The 24,485-nt window shown below is 46.7% G+C and overlaps 4 protein-coding genes across 6 annotated transcripts in view; all 4 read left to right on the forward strand.

Annotated features, from left to right (window-relative positions):
* The first annotated feature begins 2,523 nt into the window (after positions 1–2,523).
* Positions 2,524–10,369, forward strand: LOC310843630 (olfactory receptor 51G2-like). The gene is made up of 2 exons (XM_083737262.1): positions 2,524–2,929; positions 8,660–10,369. The coding sequence occupies exon 2, from the start codon at positions 8,685–8,687 to the stop codon at positions 9,657–9,659; it is 975 nt and encodes a 324-aa protein (XP_083593388.1). The 5' UTR covers positions 2,524–2,929; positions 8,660–8,684; the 3' UTR covers positions 9,660–10,369.
* Positions 10,370–15,920: 5,551 nt separating this feature from the next.
* Positions 15,921–24,485, forward strand: part of LOC310843378 (uncharacterized protein) — a 48,964-nt gene continuing 40,399 nt past the window's right edge. Inside the window, exon 1 of the mRNA XM_083736677.1 lies at positions 15,921–16,031. The gene's annotated coding sequence lies outside the window, so the exon portion shown is untranslated. The remainder of the gene's footprint in view (positions 16,032–24,485) is intronic.
* LOC310843534 (uncharacterized protein) overlaps positions 17,388–24,485 on the forward strand; it is a 28,383-nt gene continuing 21,285 nt past the window's right edge. For all 3 annotated transcript variants that reach the window (XR_014563620.1, XR_014563621.1, XM_083737056.1), the window contains exon 1: positions 17,388–17,804. The gene's annotated coding sequence lies outside the window, so the exon portion shown is untranslated. The remainder of the gene's footprint in view (positions 17,805–24,485) is intronic.
* On the forward strand, positions 17,977–23,393 carry LOC310843539 (uncharacterized protein). The gene is made up of 4 exons (XM_083737078.1): positions 17,977–18,058; positions 18,665–18,747; positions 19,959–20,290; positions 20,655–23,393. Exons 3-4 carry the CDS (start codon positions 20,251–20,253, stop codon positions 21,821–21,823), a joined length of 1,209 nt encoding a protein of 402 aa, XP_083593204.1. The 5' UTR covers positions 17,977–18,058; positions 18,665–18,747; positions 19,959–20,250; the 3' UTR covers positions 21,824–23,393.

The following is a 24,485-nucleotide window of genomic DNA, read 5'->3' on the forward strand; positions in this document are numbered from 1 at the left end:
TATTAGCCAGAGACAGCATCTTAAAAAGCAGAGACATCACCTTGCCAACAAAGGTCCGTATAGTTAAAGCCATGGTTTTCCCAGTAGTGATGTATGGAAGTGAGAGCTGGACCATAAAGAAGTCTGATCGCTGAAGAATTGATGCTTTTGAATTATGGTGCTGGAGGAGACTCTTGAGGCACACAAAAATGAGAGGCACAAATACAAGATAGGTGACCCCTGGCTTGAGAGTAGTACATGTGAAAAGGATCTAGGAGTCTTGGCTGACCACAAACTTGACATGAGCCAACAGTGTGACGCGGCAGCTAAAAAAGCCAATGCAATTCTGGGCTGCATCAATAGGAGTATAGCATCTAGATCAAGGGAAGTAATAGTGCCACTGTATTCTGCTCTGGTCAGACCTCACCTGGAGTACTGTGTCCAGTTCTGGGCACCACAGTTCAAGAAGGACACTGACAAACTGGAACGGGTCCAGAGGAGGGCAACCAAAATGGTCAAAGGCCTGGAAACGATGCCTTATGAGGAACGGCCAAGGGAGCTGGGCATGTTTAGCCTAGAGAAGAGGAGGTTAAGTGGTGATATGATAGCCATGTTCAAATATATAAAAGGATGTCACATAGAGGAAGGAGAAAGGTTGTTTTCTGCTGCTCCAGAGAAGCGGACACGGAGCAATGGTTCCAAACTACAAGAAAGAAGATTCCACCTAAACATTAGGAAGAACTTCCTGACAGTAAGAGCTGTTCGACAGTGGAATTTGCTGCCAAGGAGTGTGGTGGAGTCTCCTTCTTTGGAGGTCTTTAAGCAGAGGCTTGACAACCATATGTCAGGAGTGCTCTGATGGTGTTTCCTGCTTGGCACGGGGTTGGACTCGATGGCCCTTATGGTCTCTTCCAACTCTATGATTCTATGATTCTATAAGTTCCATGGACTGCAAGAAGATCAAACCTCTCCATTATGAAGGAAATCAGCCCTGAGTGCTCACTGGAAGGACAGATCGTGAAGCTGAGGCTCCAATACTTTAGCCGCCTAATGAGAAGTGAAGACTCCCTGGAAAAGATCCTGATGTTGGGGAAAATTGAGGGCACAAGGAGAAGGGGACAACAGAGGACGAGATGGTTGGGCAGTGTTCTCAAAGCTACCAGTATGAGTTTGACCAAACTGCGGGAGGCAGTGGAAGACAGGAGTGCCTGGCGTGCTCTGGTCCATGGGGTCACGAAGAGGCGGACACGACTAAACAACAACAACAACAACAACAAAGCGACCACCTCAGGCAGCAAATGCTGGGTGTCGGGCGAGTGGCAATGAGCTTGGCAGGACAGGGCTGTCCTGTCCTGTACTGTGGGACCTTGGTTCTCAAACTTAATCCGTTCCGGAAGTCGGTTCCAGACCAAAGCATTTCAAAACCAAGGTGCGCTTTCCCATAGAAAGTACAGTCGTACCTCTGTTTACGTATCCCTCTGGATATGTAATCTTTGGGTTACGGCAACTCAATTGCGCCGCGTACATGCGCAGAAGCGTGCCTCTGTTTAAGTAATTTTCGGGGTGTGAACGGACCCCTGGAACGAATTAAATTTGTATCCGGAGGGTCCACTGTAATGCAAAATGGATTAATTCATTCCAGACTTTTAAAAATAACCCCTAAAATAGCAATTTAACATGGATTTTACTATCTCTAACGAAAGCCTTGATCCAGAAAATCAAAGCAATAAACAATGCACAGCAGTCACACAAGCAATCAATCAGTAGCTGAACTGGGTTCCACACAGTCACAAAGACAAACAAAAAAAGAGCCGCAAAAACGCAAAATACAGTGGTACCTCGTTTTAAGTACTTAATTCATTCTGGAGGTCCGTTCTTAACCTGAAACTTAACCACTTTAGCTAATGGGGCCTCCAGCTGCTGCCGCGCTGCTGCTGCGCTATTTCTGTTCTCATCCTGAAGCAAAGTTCTTAACCTGAAGCACTATTTCTGGGTTAGCGGAGTCTGTAACCTGAAGCGTCTGTAACCTGAAGCGTCTGTAACCCGAGGTACCACTGTAAATAGCAAAAAAAGTCCGACCTCAGGGTAGCATTCAAATTGGAAGTGTAACACTCAAAACAGAGTACGTCCGACTTCCGAAAAGAGTTCCCCAAAAAACCAGAACAGTGTTTGGGTTCTAAGTTGTTTGAGTACCAAGGCACCTGAGAACCAAGGTACCAGTGTATTAATTCAACGCATTCTTAGTAGCTGTTTGTGACTCTTAGTAACTGTTTGCGACCCACAATGCAACACTGAACTTTGATCGGTGCAGCTCTTAACGACCTGAGTAATTGGCTGCTTTATAACTTCGCAGTTGAAAATGAGGGTGGTCTTTCATTTTGTTTTTTAAAGTGGCTTTTAATTGAATAACTTCAGGCTGTGGTGCCCTTGGGTGGGGGTGGGGTGAGGGGGGGTGGCAGGGCCAGCTTCCTTTTAATCCCCCAGCGTCCTCTTGGTGTTTGTCCTCCAAGCCCATTCTCACCATAAAGTTGTTTGTCTTCCCAGAGCACGGCTGGCTCATCTGGTAATAAATCTGGGCTGTGGGCTGGGAGATTGGGGGGGGTGTGTGCTGATGATGATAAACAGCTTGCCCAGCAGACCCAGAAAGGAAAAGCAGCCTTTGCCAAGACAGCAGCAGAAGCGGCAGCATCATCAGCGGGGAAAGATGTGATTTACTGCCCAGAGCATCCTCTATCCTTGTGGGCCTTTGCACCGAAGTGGAGGTGGCCCCTGATTGGTTGGGCAGCTGCAACAGCTGGGCTCTTTTTCAGGATGCCAAATAAAAGGCATCGCCCCCACCCCTCCAGCCTGGGAAAACAACCGTTCTGGATCTCAAGCAGGATTCAATGCTTTTTCTAAGGTGGGACGAGGCTCTGGCTATGGACTCTAACCCGACGGTCATGCAAACTCAGTAAGTAGATAGGATAGCAAGCGCTATTCCTTCCTTGTATCATCCCCTCCCTTGCAGGTTTCTAAGCAGGGGTTGGGTGGCCCTCTGCAGGGGGCTCTTCAGCTGTGATTCCTGCCTTGCAGGGGGGGGGTTGGACTTGATGGAGCTTGTGGGTGTCGCTTCCCCAGTGGGGTCCCTTCTATGCACAAATCGGTTTTCACTGAAGAAGAAGAAGAGTTTGGATTTGATATTCCGCTTTATCACTACCCTGTTGTTGTTGTTGTTGTTGTTGTTGTTGTTGTTGTTTAGTCGTTTAGTCGTGTCCGACTCTTCGTTACCCCATGGACCAGAGAATGCCAGGCACCTCTGTCCTCCACTGCCTCCCGCAGTTTGGTCAAACTCATGCTGGTAACCTCGAAAACACTATCCAACCATCTCGTCCTCTGTCGCCCCCTTCTCCTTGTGCCCTCCATCTTTCCCAACATCAGGGTCTTCTCCAGGGAGTCTTCTCTTCTCATGAGGTGGCCAAAGTACTGGAGCCTCAGCTTCACAATCTGTCCTTCCAGTGAGCACTCAGGGCTGATTTCCTTCAGAATGGATAGGTTTGATCTTCTTGCAGTCCATGGGACTCTCAAGAGTCTCCTCCAGCACCAGAATTCAAAAGCATCAATTCTTCGGCGATCAGCCTTCTTTATGGTCCAGCTCTCACTTCCATACATCACTACTGGTATCACTACCCTAAGGAGTCTCAAAGCGGCTCACATTCTCCTTTCCCTTCCTCCCCCACAACAAACACTCTGTGAGGTGAGTGGGGCTGAGAGGCTTCAGAGAAGTGTGACTGGCCCAAGGTCACCCATCAGCTGCAGGTGGAGGAGCGGAGACGCGAACCCAGTTCACCAGATTACGAGTCCACTGCTCGGGTGCTGATGAGAGTTGGAGGGCACCCAGTTGGCAAAGGCTGGAAGATGATCCAATTGCCTTAAAGGGTAATGTGCTTTGTGGGGGGGGGGGTGCAGGAATGGAGCAGAGCAAGGTCCAAGTTGAGCCCACCAGTATCACTTGCAGTGTGGTAGAAGATGCTGAGCCCCACTGGACTTGACTGTGGGTCACAAAGTGTCTTGGGCTGGGGCAGTGCTAACTCCCCCCCCCCAGGGGAAATGCGGGAAAGCACCGGTCTGAGGACTGTTGTTTGGCAGCCCTCACCACGGACTTCCCCCTATTGTATGTGCTGTGGGTTTACTCTGACCCTCTGCTTCCTGCCCTTTAACCTCAGAGATCAGTCAAGGGACCTGGATGCTCAAGAGCGAACTGCACACCAGATCTTTTGGCAGATCTGTGATCCAGATATTCTTTTTAATGGAAACAGAGGGGAGGGGGCTGCAAATTTAATGGTGCCAGCATAGCTGTGCTGGGGGGGAGGGAATGGAAACGTAACCCCTTGCCCTCTCCCCAGGTATTTCTTACTCACAAGGAAAGAAATGCAGGAATCCTAACACCTCTTTTAAAGACACCTAGGTTGGTGGCCATCACAGCCTCCTGTGGAAGGGAAATTCATAGTTTAACTCTGCAATTCATGAAGAAGGACTTCCTCTTGACCCATGGTCTGGAAGCCAAGCCTGATGAGGAGCGGTTGAAGGATCTTGGTATGTTTAGCCTGGGAAAGAGGAGACTGAGAGGAGATAGGAGAGCCATCTTTGAATATCTCAAAGGCTGTCCCATGGGAGAGGGAACAAGCTTGTTTTCTCCTGCTCTGGAGGGCAGGACTCGAACCCATGGCTTCAAGTTACAAGAAAGGAGATTCCGACTAGGAGATTCTTGCCTTGCAGGGGGTTGGACTAGATGACCCCTGGGGTCCCTTCCAACTCTTGGATTCTATGATTCTCTCATTTGCCCCTTCTTTTTCACTTTTATCATTTACTGCCCATAACTTTTAGTCCCCATTCCCAATTCTAAATCCCCTGACAGTGGTCATCAGTGCTTTGTAAGCACTACAACCCAGCACCGTTCCAGCCTGCCTCTCATGTGTTGTTAGATGAATGGGAACAGAAACTTGGATGTGCTTTGCATTTAAAGTTAGCCATGCAAATGAGCAGCTCGTCTGCTGCCATAATTAGTGCCCAAAGGAAAGCCGGTGCGAGTTTGTTGAACGCAGGGTTCCCAGAGATGCCACAGGGAGCAGTTCCAGTGATCTATTAGTGATTTATTAGAAGGAAGTCTGCAAAGTAAACAGCAAGCATTCGTCGTGACTTCCGCACCCGGACAAGCATGTCATGCAGAGGCAGATTTAGGGGGGGCAAAACCAATTTGCCCGCACGGGGGGCTGAGACGAGAGGGTGCTTCAGGGGGTGGGGTATAAATAATAAAATTATTAAAATGATGGTGGTGGTGAACAATGGAAGGGGAGAGGCTTGGAAATACTAAATTTTGGCATCACAGAGGGCGCCACTGAAATTTTAAAGCCCCCAAACCCCCACTGATGTTATGCATTATAAAGATTAAAAAGAACAAAACGAATTGGACTCCTTGGCAGGTTTTGAATAAACATACACAAATTTATTTCTTAACATAATAGATGGATAGTTTAGAGATCTTTACTTTTTTACAATACACAGAGAACAATATGGTTGATAAATCAGAGAGAGGAGAGGAGGGAAGTCGTAGGGGAGGGAGAGGTTGTTGGGGGGTGGGAAATGGGGGGGGAAATATAATTGTTAAAATAATTTGTTATGTGAAAATAATCAATAAAAATTCTAAAAAATAAAAACAATAAAAATAATAAAATGCATTATACAGCCGTATCTTGGATCCCGAACGTCTTGTGAGTCGAACGTTTTGGCTCCCAAATGCCACCAACCCAGAAGTGATTGTTCTGGTTTACGTATGTTCTTTAGAACCCAAATGTCCCAAGCGACTGCGACGATTGGCTGCAGGAGCTTTCTGCAGCCAGTTGGAAGCTGCGCTTTAGTTTCTGAACACTTTGGAAGTCAAAAGGACTTCCGAAATGGATTCCATTCGACTTCTGCAGTATGACTGTACAGTGGTACCTCGGGTTAAGTACTTAATTCGTTCCGGAGGTCCGTTCTTAACCTGAAACTGTTCTTAACCTGAAGCACCACTTTAGCTAATAGGGCCTCCCGCTGCCATTGCGCCACCGGAGCACGATTTCTGTTCCCATCCTGAAGCAAAGTTCTTAACCCAAGGTACTATTTCTGGGTTCGCGGAATCTGTATCCTGAAGCGTATGTAACCCGAGGTACCACTGTATACAGAAAGCATCATATATCAGTTGGGCCAGAAACTTCTGTCAGTCCCAAGGTGAAAAGTCAAGCGTCCCATAGTCACAGATGCAAAGCATCAAAGCCAACCAATTAACACATATCAAAGTAGTAAATGCCGATTAGTGTTGTTTTGACTGCCACTTTGGAGTTTACAAGCCTTTCGGAACATTTTCCCTGTTGAGTTTTCCCCATGTTGTCAAGCCCCATCTGCCCCTCACTTCCCTCCATGTGCAGAAGCTGCCTTCTTGAGTGTCAGGACCCACAAACGGTCTTGTCTGGTCCATCTTCCAGAGCCTGTCTTTGCAGGCAGGGGAGGCCCCTAACTCACAAAGGGCATGAGACCCATTCAGCTCCCCTCACCTGGTTTTGCCAGCCAGCCAAAGCCATTCCTGGGATTGTGGCCGCTGTCGCATGCTGACCTCTTCTAGGAACCCACAGGAACAGTTCCTCCCATAAACAGTACCAGAAAGCCAAACACGGTGATGGCTGCCCTTTTCTTGTGTTTGCAACCAGATTTCCAATTAACCTGTGTCAGAGAAAGCAATGTCAATAAATCCCTGGAGGCAGATGTCAATTTATGGAAAGTGGGGAGTGTGCGCCACAAAACAGCAACTTCCTCTTCATATCCTGTCTCTTATCTTTCTGCCTGAGGCACCCATTACATAATCCGTACTAAAAGCTTATTATCACACGAATCCGGAACGGAGCAACTGCTGGCAATGTTCTGCACATACAGGAGGACTTCTTGGCCTGTTCATTGGGGCAAAGGGGGGCCATAGCTCAGTGGCAGAGGAACTGCCTTGCCTGCAGAAGTTCCGAGGTTCAATTTATGGCGCCTCTAGGTAGGTCTGGGAGAGGCTCTAAAATCTTGCAGAGTCTTTGCAACCAGTGGTCTATTCAGTATAAGGCAACTCCTTTGTCTCTGGGGTCCTTCCTATGTGGCCCATTGTTGTTGTTGTTGTTTAGTCGTTTAGTCGTGTCCGACTCTTCGTGACCCCCTGGACCAGAGCACGCCAGGCACTCCTGTCTTCCACTGCCTCCTGCAGTTTGGTCAGGCTCATGTTTGTAGCTTCGAGAACACTGTCCAACCATCTCGTCCTCTGTCGTCCCCTTCTCCTTGTGCCCTCCATCTTTCCCAACATCAGGGTCTTTTCCAGCGAGTCTTCTCTTCTCATGAGGTGCCCAAAGTCTTGAAGCCTCAGCTTCAGGATATGTCCTTCCAGTGAGCACTCAGGGCTGATTTCCTTAAGAATGGATAGGTTTGATCTTCTTGCAGTCCATGGGACTCTCAAGAGTCTCCTCCAGCACCAGAATTCAAAAGCATCAATTCTTCGGCAATCAGCCTTCTTTATGGTCCAGCTCTCACTTCCATACATCACTACGGGGAAAACCATGGCTTTAACTATACGGACCTTTGTTGGCAAGGTGATGTCTCTGCTTTATGTGGCCCATTAGCCAGTGTTTGATTTGCTGCATTCCAGCCTTGCAAGGGGGTTGGACTAGATGACCCCTGGTGTCCCTTCCAACTCTACAATTCTATGTTTCTTCAGATTTATTTTTTATTTTGCCAAAGTAATAATAAATAAATAAATAAGAATAAAAATGTGCACCCCCACCTCCGGGAGCCTTCCGTTGTAACTATCCAACTTCCCAAAACTTCGACGCCTCTTGCGATGGTTTGACCCTTTTCCGTTTTAACTGTACAAATTCTACAAACACCCTCCATATCTCCTCAAAATCATTTCTTCTGCATATTCCCCATCTCACATTAATAGAACATGCTAATTCATCATGAATAGCTATATCCCACACCTCTTTGTACCATTCTTCCATTTTATAGTCACCTTGCCCCTTCCACGTCCTAGCTATAATAACTTGTGTCAATAAATCTGTGAGCAAGACCTTCATAGCCTGTGAACCTTCCACCCCATCATAATTTTTAAATGCTTTATTAATTTTTGCGAAAACAAAATTGACAAAAGAATCCAAAATCAATACATATTACAAAAAGGAGGGGAAATAGATTCATACGTAACAGATTCCATTATGACTTCTAATCATCCCAACGTGTTTCCTGGGGTGCATTTTTGACTGCCAGCTTTCCATTGTCTCTCACAGATTGTCTCAATTGTTTTGATTTTGTAAATTTTACACCCCATCGTAAATTGATAATAATGGTACCTCTGGACTTACAGTTAGCTTTAACCCAGTGATTTCTGTTATCTCCTTAAACACTCTTTGCCCAAAAAATAATAATTGTACATATATGCACCTCCACCACATGTGAACGTAAGTCCCAGTTTCCTGGCCTCCCCTCCAGCATAACACCAAATATTCCTTGTTTATTTGATTTAATCTGACTGGCATTAAATACCATGTCCAAACTAACTCCTAGTAATTTTCTGTTAATTCTATGCTTCTACAATTCCTGGAGATCACACAGTAATACGGAGCTGGTTTCCTTTCAATTCCAGATCATGACACAGTGCCCAAGGCAGGATGGAACCTCCCGAGCCAGACGCTCCCAACGCCTCCTTCTACCAGCCTTCCATGCTCCTCCTGATGGGCATCCCTGGAATGAGCAGGAGCCACCATAGACTCATCTCCATCCCCTTCTGCTTGCTTTACCTTGTGGCCCTCTTGGGGAACTGCATCATCCTGTTCATCATTGGCAGAACGACCAGTCTCCATGAGCCCATGTATTACTTCCTCTCCATGTTGGCCCTCATGGACCTGGGCCTGGTGCTGTGCACCCTCCCGACCACGCTAGGCATCTTCTGGTTTGACGTCAGGGCGATTGGCTTTGATGCCTGCCTCACCCAGATGTATTTCATCCATGTCGTCTCCATGCTGGAATCCTCAGTGCTCCTGGCCATGGCTTTTGACCGCTTTGTGGCCATCTCACGCCCCCTGAGGTACAAAGCCATCTTGACCAAGCCAACCATTGTCAAGATAGGCCTGGCCATGTTGGTGAGGGCAGCCGTCTCCCTGCTCCCGATCCCTTTTCTGCTCAGGAGGCTGACGTACTGCAGCGACAACAGCCTCTCCCACTCCTTTTGCTTGCATCCTGATATCATGAAGCTGGCCTGCAAAGACGTTGACATCAGCGTCAACGTTCTGTATGGCTTAATCATCATTCTTTCAACCGTTGGGATAGATTCGCTCCTCATTGTGCTGTCTTATTTCCTGATCATCAGGACTGTCATCAAGGTAGGTCCCAAGGGGAAGTGCCTGAAGGCTTTGAATACCTGTGTCTCTCACATCTGTGCGGTCCTCATTTTTTTCATCCCCATGATTGGCCTATCCATCATCCATCGATTTGGCAATGGTGTGGACCCGCTTGTAAAAGCTATGGTTGCCTACGTCTACCTGATCGTGCCCCCCGCTTTGAACCCTATCATTTACAGTATTAAATCCAAGCAGATCCGGAAAGCCATCTGGAAACTGTTGCTTTGGAAGACGGTCCCTCTTTGAAATGGAGTGGAGAGGTCAAGCTGTAACTGTTTCAGTTCAGTTCAGCCGTTGTGAAACTAGCCATGTTGCGGTTCCCTGGACAGTTTTGTACCCTTTGAAGCTGTCTGCACCAATTTTGCAAAGGAAACCAGCACAAATGATTGACAACTCCTCCCATTTGCAAAAATAGCTGAAGCAAATCGGAAGATCAGAACGTGTCACTGTGAAACTGGTGCTGTCTTCCACCTGAAGGGCTCTCACTGGGAATATGGAGCAAGCTTGTTTTCTGTTGCTCCACAGGGGAGGACAAGGACCCACAGATCCAAATGACAAGAAAGACTCCGACTAAACACTAGGAAGAACTTTCTGATGCTAAGAGCCATTCAACAGTGGAACAGACTCCCTCAGAAGGTGGTGGACTCTCGTTCCTTGGAGGTTTTTAAGCAGAGGTTGGATGGTTGTCTGTCGTGGAATCTCTAGCTGTGATTCCTGCATTGCAGCGGGCTGGACTAGATGACCCCTGGGGTCCATTCCAACTCTGCAATTCTACGATTCCATGATTCTGTGAAGCATACCTTCAGTTCAACACCAAACTGTAGCAGTCACAATGCTTCTCACTTAGGTGCATCAAGGCAGTTTTTCTGTTTTGCATTTAGGTTCTGATTTATGTCTTGGGAAGTGAAAAATGTGCCAAACTTTGTATTTCGGGTAAATTAAACCAATTAATCTTTGGCTGTGTCTCACACAATGCTTTGGAACACACTTTTACTGTACTGCCAAGGCCAAGATTTTCAAAGGGGTCTTGGAAAATTTCTCTGGAGCCAGCCCAACTCAGAGATAAGGGAACAAATCACAGAAGGGAGAGAAAACACAGTGTCAGTGAAATCTGCTTCCTGGTCCATAAAGCAAGGTGTCTCTAGGTCAGATTATCACACACCTGCACAGACAAGTGAAGTCTGGCTCACATAAGAGGAGACATGCCTCACAGCCCACAACTGGCCACGTCACCGCTATTTCCTGTGTTGTCATCAGTAGGTCAAGTACCACCTTTTCCTGTTGCCTAGAGTGGACATCCAGGGGAACGTGGATCCAAACAGGGAGAGTATTTCTTGCAGTACCTGTTGGGAGCAACCTCCTTCTGACTATGACCAGGTCGATAGGCCTGACCCTACCTGGTGCAAATAAAAGGGCCAGGCACATGGCTATCTCCCTCTTACCTGCTTCTCCCTTTCGTCCTTCTGGATCTCCACTGCTCCTGGCTCTTAGCCAGCGCATGGCTCATCCTTTACAAAGGATGGAGCCCATAAGTAGCAAGTCTGAGATTTAGCACAGACTTCATTTTCTCTACAGATGAAACTGTATGAAGCCTGCCTTCAGATTACGGCTTGTTATTTTCAAGAAGTCTGTGTTGTGTTATTCTTATTTTAAGAGGGAAAGAAAGGGGAAATTTACCAGGAAGAATTCACTTTGCACAAGGCAGACTGGATTGCCTAATTAAAAGATTCTAATGAGTCATCAACTGCTTCCAACAAGTTTGAAATATACTCGGAGTCCTGTAGTGATTTCAGGCTCTTTATTGCAGCTTGTAAAACAGTGATTGAATTGCCCCCCCAAACCTCAGGCTTTTATATACATTATTTACCCAATGAGTCCCATCTGATTGGCTGATTCTGCTTCCCTCCTGGAGCCTGATTGGTGTTTTCTTGCAGGCCAATCAATTGTTGCATTCTAGGATCCTACCAGCCTAATAGGCTGATTAACTTCTTCCTGGAGCCCGATTGGTGTTTTCCTGCAGGCCAATCAGTTGTTGCATTCGAGGATCCTACCAGCCTAATAGGCTGGTTAACTTCTTCCTGGAGCCTGATTGGTCTTCTCCTGCAAGCCAATCAGTTGTTGCATTCTAGGATCCTGCTTAGCTATTGTTCTAGGATCCAAGCTTAGTACCTAACAAAGTTGCAAGGGAATGTTGCAAGGGAACTAGCATGAGTGAGGAGGGATCATATCAAAACAATAAACCCTCTCCTACCTTCCTAAACATTCCCACACAATGAGTCAGTGGGACTGCTTCCTCTTGCCTTGGATGGAAGAGGCTGGGATCCCTGAAGACCACTGAGTATCTTGGAGGGGGTCCACTGGAGAACTCTCCTCATCCACTGTTATATAACCAGGGAAAGGGTCTGGGTCGTGAATAACAGAGAGCCTGTGGGGGGCCATGGTGAGAGTATTGACCCTGGGAAATCAGGGCTCACATCCCCACCAAGACATGAAGCCCATCAAGGTGTCACACACACACACACACACACACACACACACACAGCCTCACAGGGTTGTTGAGGGAATAAGATGTGGAAGGGGAGAACCATGGACACCACCTGGAAGAAAAGTTGGGATGTCAGCGTATTAAACAAACAAAACATAATGAGTGACAACTCCAGATAACAAGAGTTGTAATGAGCCACGAGATTTTTAAGGCTTTGCTGGTTTGTGACAGTATTATGTTGGTTTGATTAGGTCTGTTCTGATGGGTATTTTTATAGTTTCATTTTCTAAGTGGTATTTTGCTTTTAAAAAATCATTTTAGCAAGGTATGTTTGGGCACATTTGCTTTTAATTGTAAATGGAATGCAATTGTTCTCCCATCCCTAAGTGTGGGTTGTTGTTGTTGTTAAAATGTGTTTTATTGAAGTAAACCAAACCAATCAATACAATAAAAATAACAGAAGTGCGAGAAAGCAGTGCAGTACGTATATCGTAAAGACACTTAATATTAGGTTGGCCAAGTCCTTAAATCCTTTAGGAAAGCCAAATTCCGCATTGTTCTTCAGAGAGGGAGTTGTGTGTGTCTTCATTTGTTGCATATAAGATTAAATCCCACCAGACATCATGGGACTTGTACAGGGTCATTGGAGCCTTGGGCAGCAAGTAATTTATAAGTTATTTATTCAGCTAATGCTGAAATCCACATATTTCTATACCAAAGTGAAATCTGGAAATCATGTAAGGTTTTCAGTGGTGGGTAGAGGTTTGGGTGCTGGACTCTATGACTTGGGAGACCAGGGTTCAAATCTCCACCCAGCCATGAAGCTCCCTGGGGTGACCTTGGGGAGAAAAAGGTGGAATATAAATAGAATAACTGAAATAAATAAGATTTTCTATTTTGGAGCAACGGGGGTTCTGGCAGCCGCTAGCCTCCTGGTCAAAAGTTCATGAGAGCTGACAAAGTGGCAAAACTGACTGGGAGAAACAGAAATCAAAAAGACAAGAAATTCAACTAAGAATGGGAAAAAATTATAATGAACTAGAAGAACACTGTAAAAATTTTAAAACCTTAGCAGGATTGACATAACACTTGTAATATAACAATTTTATGGTTAAAATTGGATTTAAACGAAAATTTGATAAATATTATAAGATGCAGTGGAAAAAGATTTACAATGGAAACCATGTAGGGGTGGGGGGGAGAGGGAGGTCCAAGGATTCAGGCGATCCTGTATAACATTGATTATATTTGAATGTAAGTGATATTTGTAAAAACTGAAAATAAAATTCTTTTTAAAAAGAGTTCATGAGAGCTGAAACTTTTCAATTGATTGTCCCACAGCTTGGGCAAAAAAAAGCAGTGGTGATGTTGGAATGGGATGCTTGAGTGAAATTAAAACACCTGTCCGCTGCTGGCGCCAGAAACCATCACAATGAGGTTTCTCCACATTGTAGCTCTTCTCCACATTGTTGGTCTTTTCACACTCTCGTTAAGAATTTCAGAAACTGATTTGGCTTCCACAATCATACCACAGAAGGAATTGACTGGATCTGTTCTAATGTGTTTGTGTTGTTGTGTTGTGTTGTGTCGTGGTGTGTGTGTGTGTGTGTGTGTGTGTGTGTAAGAGAAAGAAAAGTCGCAGACTATTTCTCCCATCGTGACACATGTGGAAATGCTATAGGGCTGCAATTTTCAGCAGACTTGCAAGAGGGTAAACCCCATAGATGTCGATCCTTACTTCCATGTGAACATGCATACAATACTATTGTATATCTTTAGAAAATGAAACAGAGGGGGGAGGAAATCAACAGTAAAAGAAACATACTTCGGAGACTTCAAATATCCACCTACTGTATATATGAAAAACGTGTTTTAATATGGCTTTTACAGTAAAAGAAACAACATTTTGTTACACGCCACCCCAATCTCTGAGTGGTGAGAGAATCCGGGGGGTTCCAGGTATTGGCTGTGTCCTAGATGGCTTCTCTCATGTGCCCCCCCTTGTTTCAACTCTTTCTATGGGGCAGTTCAGTAGAGCTTGTTCAACACAACCAGAGAAAAGTTCACAACGTTCAGGTACGGCCGTTCTGGAAGCGTTTTCCAGGCCGAGCTCCATACTTTCTCCTATGGGCTTTCTGTGGTTCTTGTTAGAATCATAGAATCCTAGAGTTGGAAGAGACCATAAGGGCCATTGAGTCCAACCCCCTGCCAAGCAGGAAACACCATCAGAGCACTCCTGACATATGGTTGTCAAGCCTCTGCTTAAGACCTCCAAAGAAGGAGACTCCACCACACTCCTTGGCAGCAAATTCCACTGTCGAACAGCTCTTACTGTCAGGAAGTTCTTCCTAATGTTTAGGTGGAATCTTCTTTCTTGTAGTTTGGATCCATTGCTCCATGTCCGCTTCTCTGGAGCAGCAGAAAACAACCTTTTCCCCTCCTCTATGTGACATCCTTTTATATATTTGAACATGGCTATCATATCACCCCTTAACTTCCTCTTCTCCAGGCTAAGTATGCCCAGCTCCCTTAGCCGTTCCTCATAAGGCATCGTTTCCAGGCCTTTGACCATTTTGGTTGCCCTCCTCTGGACACGTTCGTTTGTCAGTGTCCTTCTTGAACTGTGGTGCCCAGAACTGGACACAGTACTCCAGGTGAGGTCTGACCAGAGCAGAATACAGTGGCACTATTACTTCCCTTGATCTGGATGCTATACTCCTACTGATGCAGCCCAGAATTGCATTGGCTTTTTTAGCTGCCGCGTCACACTGTTGGCTCATGTCAAGTTTGTGGTCAACCAAGACTCCTAGATCCTTCTCACATGTACTGCTCTCAAGCCAGGTGTCACCCATCTTGTATTTGTGCCTCTCATTTTTTTTGCCCAAGTGCAATACTTTACATTTCGGGTGGGGGGATGAGAGGCACAAATACAAGATGGGTGACACCTCGCTTGCTGGCCACCAGGGAGTGATCCGTGTCGCAGTTGGCGCTGTGGGAGCTCCATGTGACATAACCACAGCTCAGCGCTGATCTCCTGGTGACAATCAAGGCCCGCTGGTGACAGTGGCCTCATCTTGGGTGTCTCCAGGACACTCCATGGGATTGTTTTTTAAAGAACAAAAAAATTCCATTTCCCGATTTTGCATCATTGAAATATCTTTTTATTCAATAAAGTTGATATACCCAATATTGAAATTGACCAGCCTCCTCCCCTTTCTGTGGTTGCTTATATTATATCCTTCCCTTTGCATATCCAAGCTAAACCTAATTGTGTTTTGTCCAATGCAATCCTATTTAAAATATTTCACTGCACGTTTTTATGTCGGTCCTGCTAATGATTTAAGTCGTTTACAGTACTGCTTTAAACGTTCAGTAAATGATCTCTATGCAAAATGGAAAAGGGACACTCTGTGCGTTGCCTTGGTAGAGAGCAATGTGTCCCTAGGCCTTGGAGGAACATTTTAGAGAAGTTATAAACACGCCTTGTTCTTCCTGCTCCTTGCTTGAGTGTGTGTGATATGGACACAAAGGGGGGGGGGGGACACGCGAACCACGATTAGAAACCCCACCAGAGAGGAAGTCCTAGCGCTGTAGCAGAGCCAGACACCGCGAGGGACCTCAATTCTCCACGGGGGGCCAGTCGGGGTCATCAGCATTTGACAGCTGGCCAATCAGCGATTGCAAAACAGCGCCATGAACAGGCGAAGGCGAGCACTGCAACTGGGAGAAAAGGAGCTCAGCTCCGTTGGCAGGAGAAGCGTGGGACCCCCTGCTGAGAGAAGAGCGAAAGTGTCGATTGCAAGCGGATACAATGTATCTGGTCTTGGCCCAATGTTAGCCTAGCTGGAAACTCCAGAAGGAAAGGAAAGCAGGAGGCGTCCCCCAAAAAGCATCTCTGGAAGTGTGCAATGCACGCCAGAGAGAAAAACGCGGAGGGGAGATCTGGGCATGCTGGGCTTGGCAAGGGTTAAAGGGAACTGAGCTGCCTTCCTAGAGAGGACAGGAAACAAGGGGGGGCCAGGTCCTCCAGCTCCAAGGCCCCTCCCTCCCCAGTCCTTTCCTGCAAGGAAGGGGGGGTGTTGCTTGGGTGTCTCTCCTGCAAGGGCTGCATCGCTGCCCCCTCCTGGGATCTGGTGAGTCTCCTCTCTGGGATCTGGTGGGGGTCCCAGGGCTACAGCAGGAGAGGATGTCTGGGGGGCCTGATCTGCTCCTGCGGGGGGGGGGGGCAGGTCAGGGAGGAGAGGGTCCTGCCAGGGAGGGGCCAGGTCTGCCACTCTCTCCATCCTGGAGATCAGAGGATCTCAAACTCATTTGGCCCTCCGCCCCCCCCCTTTTAGAAAAAATCTCCCTTCTTTAAACAAAGGAGTCCCTGGGACTTTAACTCTGTGTGACATTGCTCATCGTCATTGCACAACAGAGGTAATGTGTGCAAGTGACTTTCCAAAGCTGGAAGAGGAGGTGGACTAGCCCCCCCCCCAAAAAAAAAAATGGTGGGAGAGAGATGCCAGGAATAAAGAGAGGGACCCCAGCCCATAGTCTGGCTGCTGCATTGGGGACCAGTTTCCCAGTGTCTCCCAGGGCAGCTCCCCACGGAGGCCACTGCAGGAATCCCCTCGCACCCAGAGCGGGGCATCCCAGGACCACATCCTCTCTCTCCCAAAGGGATTGTTGCTGGCAAAGCAGCCGGAAAAGGGGCGCTGCTACTCACCGAGCCTCCAGGGACCTTGGAATCAGTGGCTGTGTGTGTGTTAAGCTATCTAATAGAATAATCATAATAAATTACCCGCCTAAGATTCAAGGGAGAAGTCTTTGGCCGCATCCACTTCTTCCTCAGTGGGGTAATCAGATGCATACCTGGCCCTCAGAGCAAAGAAAAAGGGACCCCACCCCAGGAGTCAGTCTTGAGAGCAGAGGAGATTCGAAGTGGAAGAAAAGGAGACAGAAGCAGGGGAGTGGGGGTGGGGGGAGCAACTCCTGAGGACCCCCAGGTGAGGACCCCCACTAGAGCCAAGCATCCATTTTTCACAAAATACAAATGACTCCCTTGTCAGTCAGTTTTGACTTCACGCATTGACTGGAAGGCAGGAGAAACCAGGCTGATTCATCTCCCAGAAATCCCTTCAGTTGCCTCCACATTTTGCATTGCAATCTTCCTTCTAGGGGGGCTAGAGGCTGCTTTCTTCTTCTTCTTCTTCTTCTTCTTCTTCTTCTTCTTCCTCTTCCTCTTCCTCTTCTTCTTCTTCTTCTTCTTCTTCTTCAGACGATATCTCATGCTCTGGGATGTGGTGCAGTCCAGCCCTTGTTCCTAGCAAGGAGCATCATGTTGCTCAGGGAACCATTTCCCCTCCTGTCCTACAAATTCTGTAACAGAACAATGTATTTGCTTTGTAGGATTTGCTAGCGCCTCTCCTTAAGACGGACAGAACTTGGCAGAAGACCAAAGGGTTCCTTCCGATCTCTCAGAGGCTTCCTGAGAGCACAGATGGGGGAGCAAGACTCAGCTGGCCTTGGAGCAGGAAGAGGCCATGACATCCAAACTGGGAGCAGTGGGGGATTCTGGGGAAACTCTGTGCAGAATATCCTGGGTGAGGAGGACACCCTCCGCTCAGAGGTGCAGAGCCAGCAGTTGAGGCAGTTCTGCTGCCAGGAGGCCAAAGGACCCCGAGAGGTTTGCAGCCGACTCTACCACTTTTGCCATCAGTGGCTGAAGCCAGAAAAGCACACAAAAGCTGAGATGCTGGACCTGGTGATCTTGGAGCAGTTCCTGGCTGTCCTTCCACTGGAGATGGAGAGCTGGGTGAGGGAATGTGGAGTGGAGACCAGTTCGCAGGCGGTGGCCCTGGCCGAAGGTTTCCTCCTGAGTCAGGCAGAGGAGAGAAAGCAGGTGAGAGAGACTTTCCCAAGGGGCTCCAAACAGGACAGAGAACATCCCATAATGCTCTACTGATGGCCCATCCTTTTTCTGGGAAGGCATCCATGGAATGAGATCTCTCATCCTTAATGTTTTTGTCTTTGTCATTCTCTTCCTAATATTTTTTGCCATTCATTCTCTCTTTTGAATCCTTGCTGCTCTTTCAGGAAAAGGATCATTGTGGAGAAATGGACCTGGATTCCTGTGAGGCAGAGAGGCCTCCGTTGGACACCAGAGTGAGGCCACTGGGTAAGGAGGGAGGAGTATTTTTCTGTTGGTTTTTCTATGGATTCTTTTCATCTTGGTTTATTTTTTTTGAGGGGGGGACAGTGTTGAGAATTCCATTCCTCCCGTGCTGCAGATGTGTGGGATTGTTACATGTCACATGCCTATTTATATTCCAGCACTGATTATTGGGTCTTGTGAGCGGAAAGGGAGATATGCTGTTTCCGCTCTGTATTGCTTTTGCAGTTTTCTCTCTGTTAGGTTTGTTTAGGCTTAGATGTTCCTCCTCACGGCTAAGCTTCTGTTTGAACTCTGCTAGTTGTGTGCTCATGTCCCTGGAGTTGGGCCACATCTGCGTGATGGCAGACCAGAGTGATGGATCCGGGGCAACGCTGAATTGCGGGGGAGGTAGCAGCCTCTGCATTATCACCCAACAGACAGTTGGGATCAAGGGTCCAGAGGAAGGGAGATGTATTTTTGCACAACTAACTTATGAAATGGGCACAAACGTCCAAATGCTCTCAGCAGGTGAGGCTTTCTCAAAGGCCCATCTGTAGTTAGAGATGCCCTGTTTCACCTGTGAGAGAATCAGGCACTCCTGGCTTCCTGTTTACATTTTTTCTTTTGCAGGTGACAGAAGGATGCCAGCAAGACCTCCTGATCCGCCTTTTCATGGGGGCAGAAGGGAAGCAGCGGCTGTTGAACCAGATCAGGTCAGGAGAAGCTGCCTTGTGGGGACAGAGGCTGAGGGATGGAGCAATGTCATGGACTGGTGGGGCACAGAGGAATGGTGGGAGGAAGCAGCCGGGGAACCAGGAAGGGAAGATGGCTCAGAGCCGAAGGAGTGGAAGTGGAGGAAGGATGAGCGGTCAGAGGGAGAAGCCTGGGAAGAGGAGGTGTCAGAAGCTGAAGGGGTAAGAGGGCTTAGTGAGCTGGGAGACTCTGTGGCAGAATGCAGTGTAGAATCAGAGGCAGAAGAGGAAGGAGGCGAGTGGGAGAGGAAGGTCGAGAGGCTGAGCTGAGTCAGGAGAAGGAGGAGCCACCGGGGGCTCCCTCTCCTTCTGCCAGAAGCCACCCTCCCTGCTTGTCTCTCAGAGCCAGGAGATGTCTGACAATGGAGGAGCAAAGGCAGGGTGCACACTGTTCGATCACTTGCCAGAAGCCCAAGATAGGAGGGGACTTGGAAGGTTGTGGGGAGCCGGGGGTCTTAACTCTCTGCAACTGCTTTTGTGGAAGAAGATGCTCATGGAATGAGCTGCTGTTCACAGTGGGCCTGAAACTCAGCCAAGCTTGTGAATATCATGTTCTTGCTAATAAAGTGTAAACTCCAGCTGTGAACTGTGGGATTTCCTGACCTTATATCTCTGTGACACCAGCCTTCTGAATGTTGCCAGCAGGATTCATCTGTAGTTGCTGTTTTCATGGAATCCTGGAGTTGAAAGGGACCCCAAAGGTCACCAAGTCTAAACTCCTACATTGCAGGAGTCTCAGCTAGATCATCGAAGACAGATGGCCATCCAAACTAGGATTATTTTATTTCTAAATTGAACATTGAATGCTAAAATAGGCTTCTAAGCAGTGGACAGACGAGAACAAATAGTGGCCAGGATTCACCTAACCAGCCCCATCCGCTGCAAAATGGGGCCTGCCCCCCACTCCTCCCCCTCTCCATGCCCCTATGAACCCCTGGAATTTGGCTCTAGGGCATTGGGAGGGAACCTCCCCAGAACAACTCACGAGAAGAGGGGAAAGTGGATCCTTTCATCGGGGAAACTGGAATGCTTGCGTAGGCAGAATGACTTGAAAAACACAATGTGGAGTAACACCTATTTGCCCAAGGATGAGTACCCATACACAACTGAGATTTCTGTAGCAGATCATATTTCTGCTGTCTCAGAAGAGGACATTTCCCTTTTTCTTTTAGGGCCCAGTGTGCTTTGAAGATGTTGCTGTTCGTTTCACGGATGAGGAGTGGGCGTTGCTGGATCCTGACCAGAGAGCTCTGCATAAGGATGTCATGGAGGAGAATCTTGGGATCATGGCCTCTCTTAGTAAGGCTCCTTGTGGGATCGTAATATCTGTATTGAAATTCAAAACTTATCTCCCTCAGATGAACCTAATATATTTTCACATAGCTCAGTATCTCCCCCTACAACACATGAGATTACAACACCCCCCAATAAACATCGAAGAGTAAATTACTCTTTTTCCTATGAATGTTCTTCCTCCAGTTGCGGCTTCTTAAACAATTACCAGGTAAAATGCCATGTAAAATTGCCATGTAATTGCCATGTCAGCTTCAGAGTTGTTAGGAAAGATAAGTAGCTTCTGTCAGGTTTTGTTTTTGCTCCTGTAATTTTTTGGTTGACCAAAGAGACGACTGACTTTGGAGATGGGGGGATGCCATGGCTGGACCAAACAAAATCCATCCCAGAGAAGAGCCAGGCTTATCAAATTTCACGTTCCCATAAGTGTATTAGATAATGGCAGACAACAAAGGTTGACCTCACATCCAACTCCCTTCAGTTCTTCTTCCATCGCAAGCTTTAATTAGCATCATTACATAATTGGGCGCACTATTTGTTCCTGAGGCTCTAATCCATTTTTGTCTCCATTACAGATTGTGATGAATTGGAAATCAAGAACAAGGGTGACCACGACAAAATCCCCAGAAAGGAGAAGCCACATAAAAATTTGGAGTGTGGAGAGAGCTGCAGTCAGAGCTCCCAGCTCACTTCCCATGAAGGAACTCATACAGGGGAGAAACCTTATCAGTGTGGAAAATGCATCCAGGCCTTTAGTAGAAGCACAGATCTACATTCACACCAGAAAATTCACAGTGGGGAGAAACAATTTAAATGTGAAGAGTGTGGAAAGAGCTTCATTCGCAGATCCTCTCTCACTTCCCATCAAATAACTCATACAGGGGAGAAACGTTATGAGTGTGGAGAATGCAGGAAGGGCTTTGCTAGAAACACAGATTTACGCTTACATCAGAGAATTCACAGTGGGGAGAAACCATATCAGTGTGTGGAATGTGGAAAGAACTTCAGTACCAGCTCCTATCTCACTTCCCATCAGAGAATTCACAGTGGGGAGAAACCATATCAGTGCTTTGAATGTGGAAAGAGTTTCACCTGGAAGAACACTCTCACTATCCATCAAATAATTCATACAGGGGAGGAACCCTATCACTGCTTGGAATGTGGGAAGAGCTTCAGTAAGAGCTCCTCTTTCACTTCACATCGAAGAATCCATACAGGAGAGAAACCTTATCAGTGTGTGGAATGTGGAAAGAGCTTCGGTAAGAAGGACAGTCTCACATCCCATCAGAGAATTCATACAGGGGAGAAACCCTATCAGTGTGTGGAATGTGGAAAAAGCTTTAATACAAGCTCCTCTCTCACTTCACATCAGAAAATTCATACAGGGGAGAAACCCCATCAGTGTTTGGCATGTGGAAAGAGCTTCAGTCACAGGAGTTCTCTCACTTCCCATCAAAGAGTTCATACGGGGGTGAAACCATATCAGTGTGTGGAGTGTGGAAAAAGCTTTAGTACGAGCTCCTCTCTCACTTCCCATCACTTAATTCATACAGAGGAGAAGCCATATCAGTGCTTGGATTGTGGAAAGACCTTCAGTCAGAAGGGCAATCTCGCTTCCCATCAAAGAATTCATACAGGGGAGAAACCATATCATTGTGTGGAATGTGGAAAGAGCTTCAGCTGGAAGCAAAATCTTACTTCCCATCAAAGAACTCATATAGGGGAGAATCTGAGAATCCTTTAATTGTGGAGTTGGGGGTGACCCCTAATGTAATCTAGTCCAACCTGATGCAATGCAGAAATCACAACGAAAGCCTCCATGATGGAGAGCCATCTAATGTCCGCTGGCCTCCAATAAATGAGAGTTCACCACTTTAAAGGGAGTCCACTTCACTGTCTAACAGCTCTTACCATTAAAAAGTTCTAGATACAGGTAGGTAGCCGTGTTGGTCTGCCATAGGCGAAACAAAATAAAAAAATTCCTTCCAGTAGCAGCTTAGAGACCAACTAAGTTTGTTATTGGTATGAGCTTTGGTGTGCATGCACACTTCTTCAGATACTTCTTCAGACAGGTATCTGAAGAAGTGTGCGTGCACATGAAAGCTCATACTATTAAAAAGTTCTTCCTGACGTTTCATTAGAATCTCCTTTGTGGTAACTGGAAGATATTTCTTCAGGTCCTACTCTATGGAGCCGGAGAAAACAAGCTTACTCCGTCTTCTATGACACAAGTTATTCAAAGATGGCTCTCATAGTCCCTCTCAGTCTCCTCTTCTCCAGGCTAAACATACCCAACTCCCTCGGCTTTTCCACATAATGCTTGGTTTCTGGACCCTTGATTATTTTGGTAGCTGTCCTCTGCACATGTTCCAGCTTGTCAATATCCTTATTATTAGTTATTCTTCATTTATTTAATTTCTGCCTTGGTCAGTCTACAGCTGGAATATTGTGTCTAATTCTGGGCTCCACAATTTAAGAAGGATGTTGACAAGTTGGAACGTGTGCAGAGGAGGACAACCAAGATGATCAAGGGTCTGGAGTCCAAGCCTTGTGAGGAGCAGTTGAAGGAGCTGGATATGTTTAGCCTGGGGACAAAGGAGACTGAGAGGAGATATGAGAGCTATCTTCAAATATCTCAAGGGCTGTCACTTGAAAGGGGGAAGAAGCTTGTTTTCTCCTATTCTGGAGGATAGGAATCGAACCCATGGCTTCAACTTACAAGGTAGGAGATTCTGACTAAATATACAGAAAAAACGTTCTGACAGTAAGAATTGTTCTACAGTGGAACAGTCTTCCTCTGGAGGTTGTGGACTCCTTGGAGGTTTTTAAGCAGAGGTTGAATGGGCATCTGTCCTGGGTGCTTTAGTTTGGACAAGATAATTCTATGAGTATTTGATCTTTATATACCATGTAAAAAGCTGTAGGATTCTTAGAGGCTGTTTGCTGCCTTTGCAGCACCAATGTGAGCTCCGTGGGGCCCAAGCCTGGGCAGTGTGTCTGGAGCTCCTGAGCTGCCCAGAGAAGAAGACCCTCTTTTTGGCCTCCCTGAAGTCATCCACAAGAAAGCAGACCAAGACATTAGACACAAACTAGGCTGCAGGAGTTGCAGGAAGGAGGCAAAGAAGGCACCATCCAACCGCCTTAGGGACTCCAGTCTCGATTTGTGTAGGGTTAATTCCACAGCCTTTTCTTCTCCCAAATATGTCCCATAAGGCAGCGGGTCCTGAGTTCTACCACTTCTGGAACAAATGTACTGGCTACCAATGAGGTACCAAGCAAAGTTCAAAACAAATAAATCATATTCTGATCATAAATGACTAATACTTTTTAATGCATGCTTTTTATGCAAATAGACAAAAGTATGCCATTTCCCCTTCCAGAAATGCTTAATTGCTAATTCAATGGACTAAAAATTGATGATTATTGTTGTTATCTATTAAATTTATACACTGCCCTTCATCAAAAGACCTGAGGACTGTTTAAAACATAGAATGCATAAAAGGTAGAGCAATTATGCACCATCTCCTATTTCTTTAATCAGGTGACGGTCCTTCTTTTGAAGTAGGAGGTCAAATCTCCACGATTGCTAATAGCATTATTATTATTATTACTATTATTATTATTACTGTAAATTTATATACCACACTATACGCAAAGGCCTCAGGGCCATTCACAGAATAAAATCAGAATATAAAACCACAAAATACATAATCAAAACAAAAACAAGTCAAAAAACCTCCCCAACACATTTCAGAAGGACACTGGATGTCAATCAGCCAAAGGTTTGGTTCAAGAGGAATGTTTTCTCCTGGTGCCTAAATGTCAGGGACTGGGCAAAGAAGGAATGGTGGAGACCACCTCCCCAGCCTGACCCTTCCATGGAGGAGGAGGAAGACAGTTTAGATTTACAACAGGGGTTTGAGGGAGGTCATAGTCAGAGGCAGATGAGGGGGAAAGTTGGAAAATAATGGGAGAGGAAGGAAGCAGCAGCAGGGGGGTGACACCTGACTGACAAAATGTATTTAGAAAGCATTCCAGACCCTCCATCTCCCAGAACTTGGCGAGCCTTGAAAGTAGGAGAGCAAAGAGCTCGAAGACAGTTTCACTCGGGACAATGTCATTATCCAGAAGGCTGGGATCTATAGCCTCTCTCTGTAAAAAATGAATAAAAAGAGGATGATAAGAAACATTCCTTTGCCTTTATTCGTTCCTGGGCAACCAGCCGGGAGTCGCTGACATCCGCCTGACACTAAAGGTAAAGGTACCCCTGCCCGTACGGGCCAGTCTTGACAGACTCTGGGGTTGTGCGCCCATCTCACTTAAGAGGCCGGGGACCAGCGCTGTCCGGAGACACTTCCGGGTCACGTGGCCAGCGTGACAAAGCTGCATCTGGCGAGCCAGAGCCG

Source organism: Podarcis gaigeae (genome assembly GCF_964106915.1).
Source record: "Podarcis gaigeae genome assembly, chromosome: 4".
Classification (NCBI taxonomy): Eukaryota; Metazoa; Chordata; class Lepidosauria; order Squamata; family Lacertidae; genus Podarcis; species Podarcis gaigeae.

What these genes read in the sequence shown, in the direction of transcription:
- LOC310843630 (XM_083737262.1), top strand. Translation starts at nt 8,685, where the DNA reads ATGGAACCTCCCGAGCCAGACGCTCCCAACGCCTCCTTCTACCAGCCT.
- LOC310843539 (XM_083737078.1), top strand. Translation starts at nt 20,251, where the DNA reads ATGTTCTTCCTCCAGTTGCGGCTTCTTAAACAATTACCAG. An exon ending in GCTTCTTAAACAATTACCAG is followed by an intron (nt 20,291 to 20,654) that starts GTAAAATGCCAT and finishes TCTCCATTACAG; the next exon opens with ATTGTGATGAATTGGAAATC.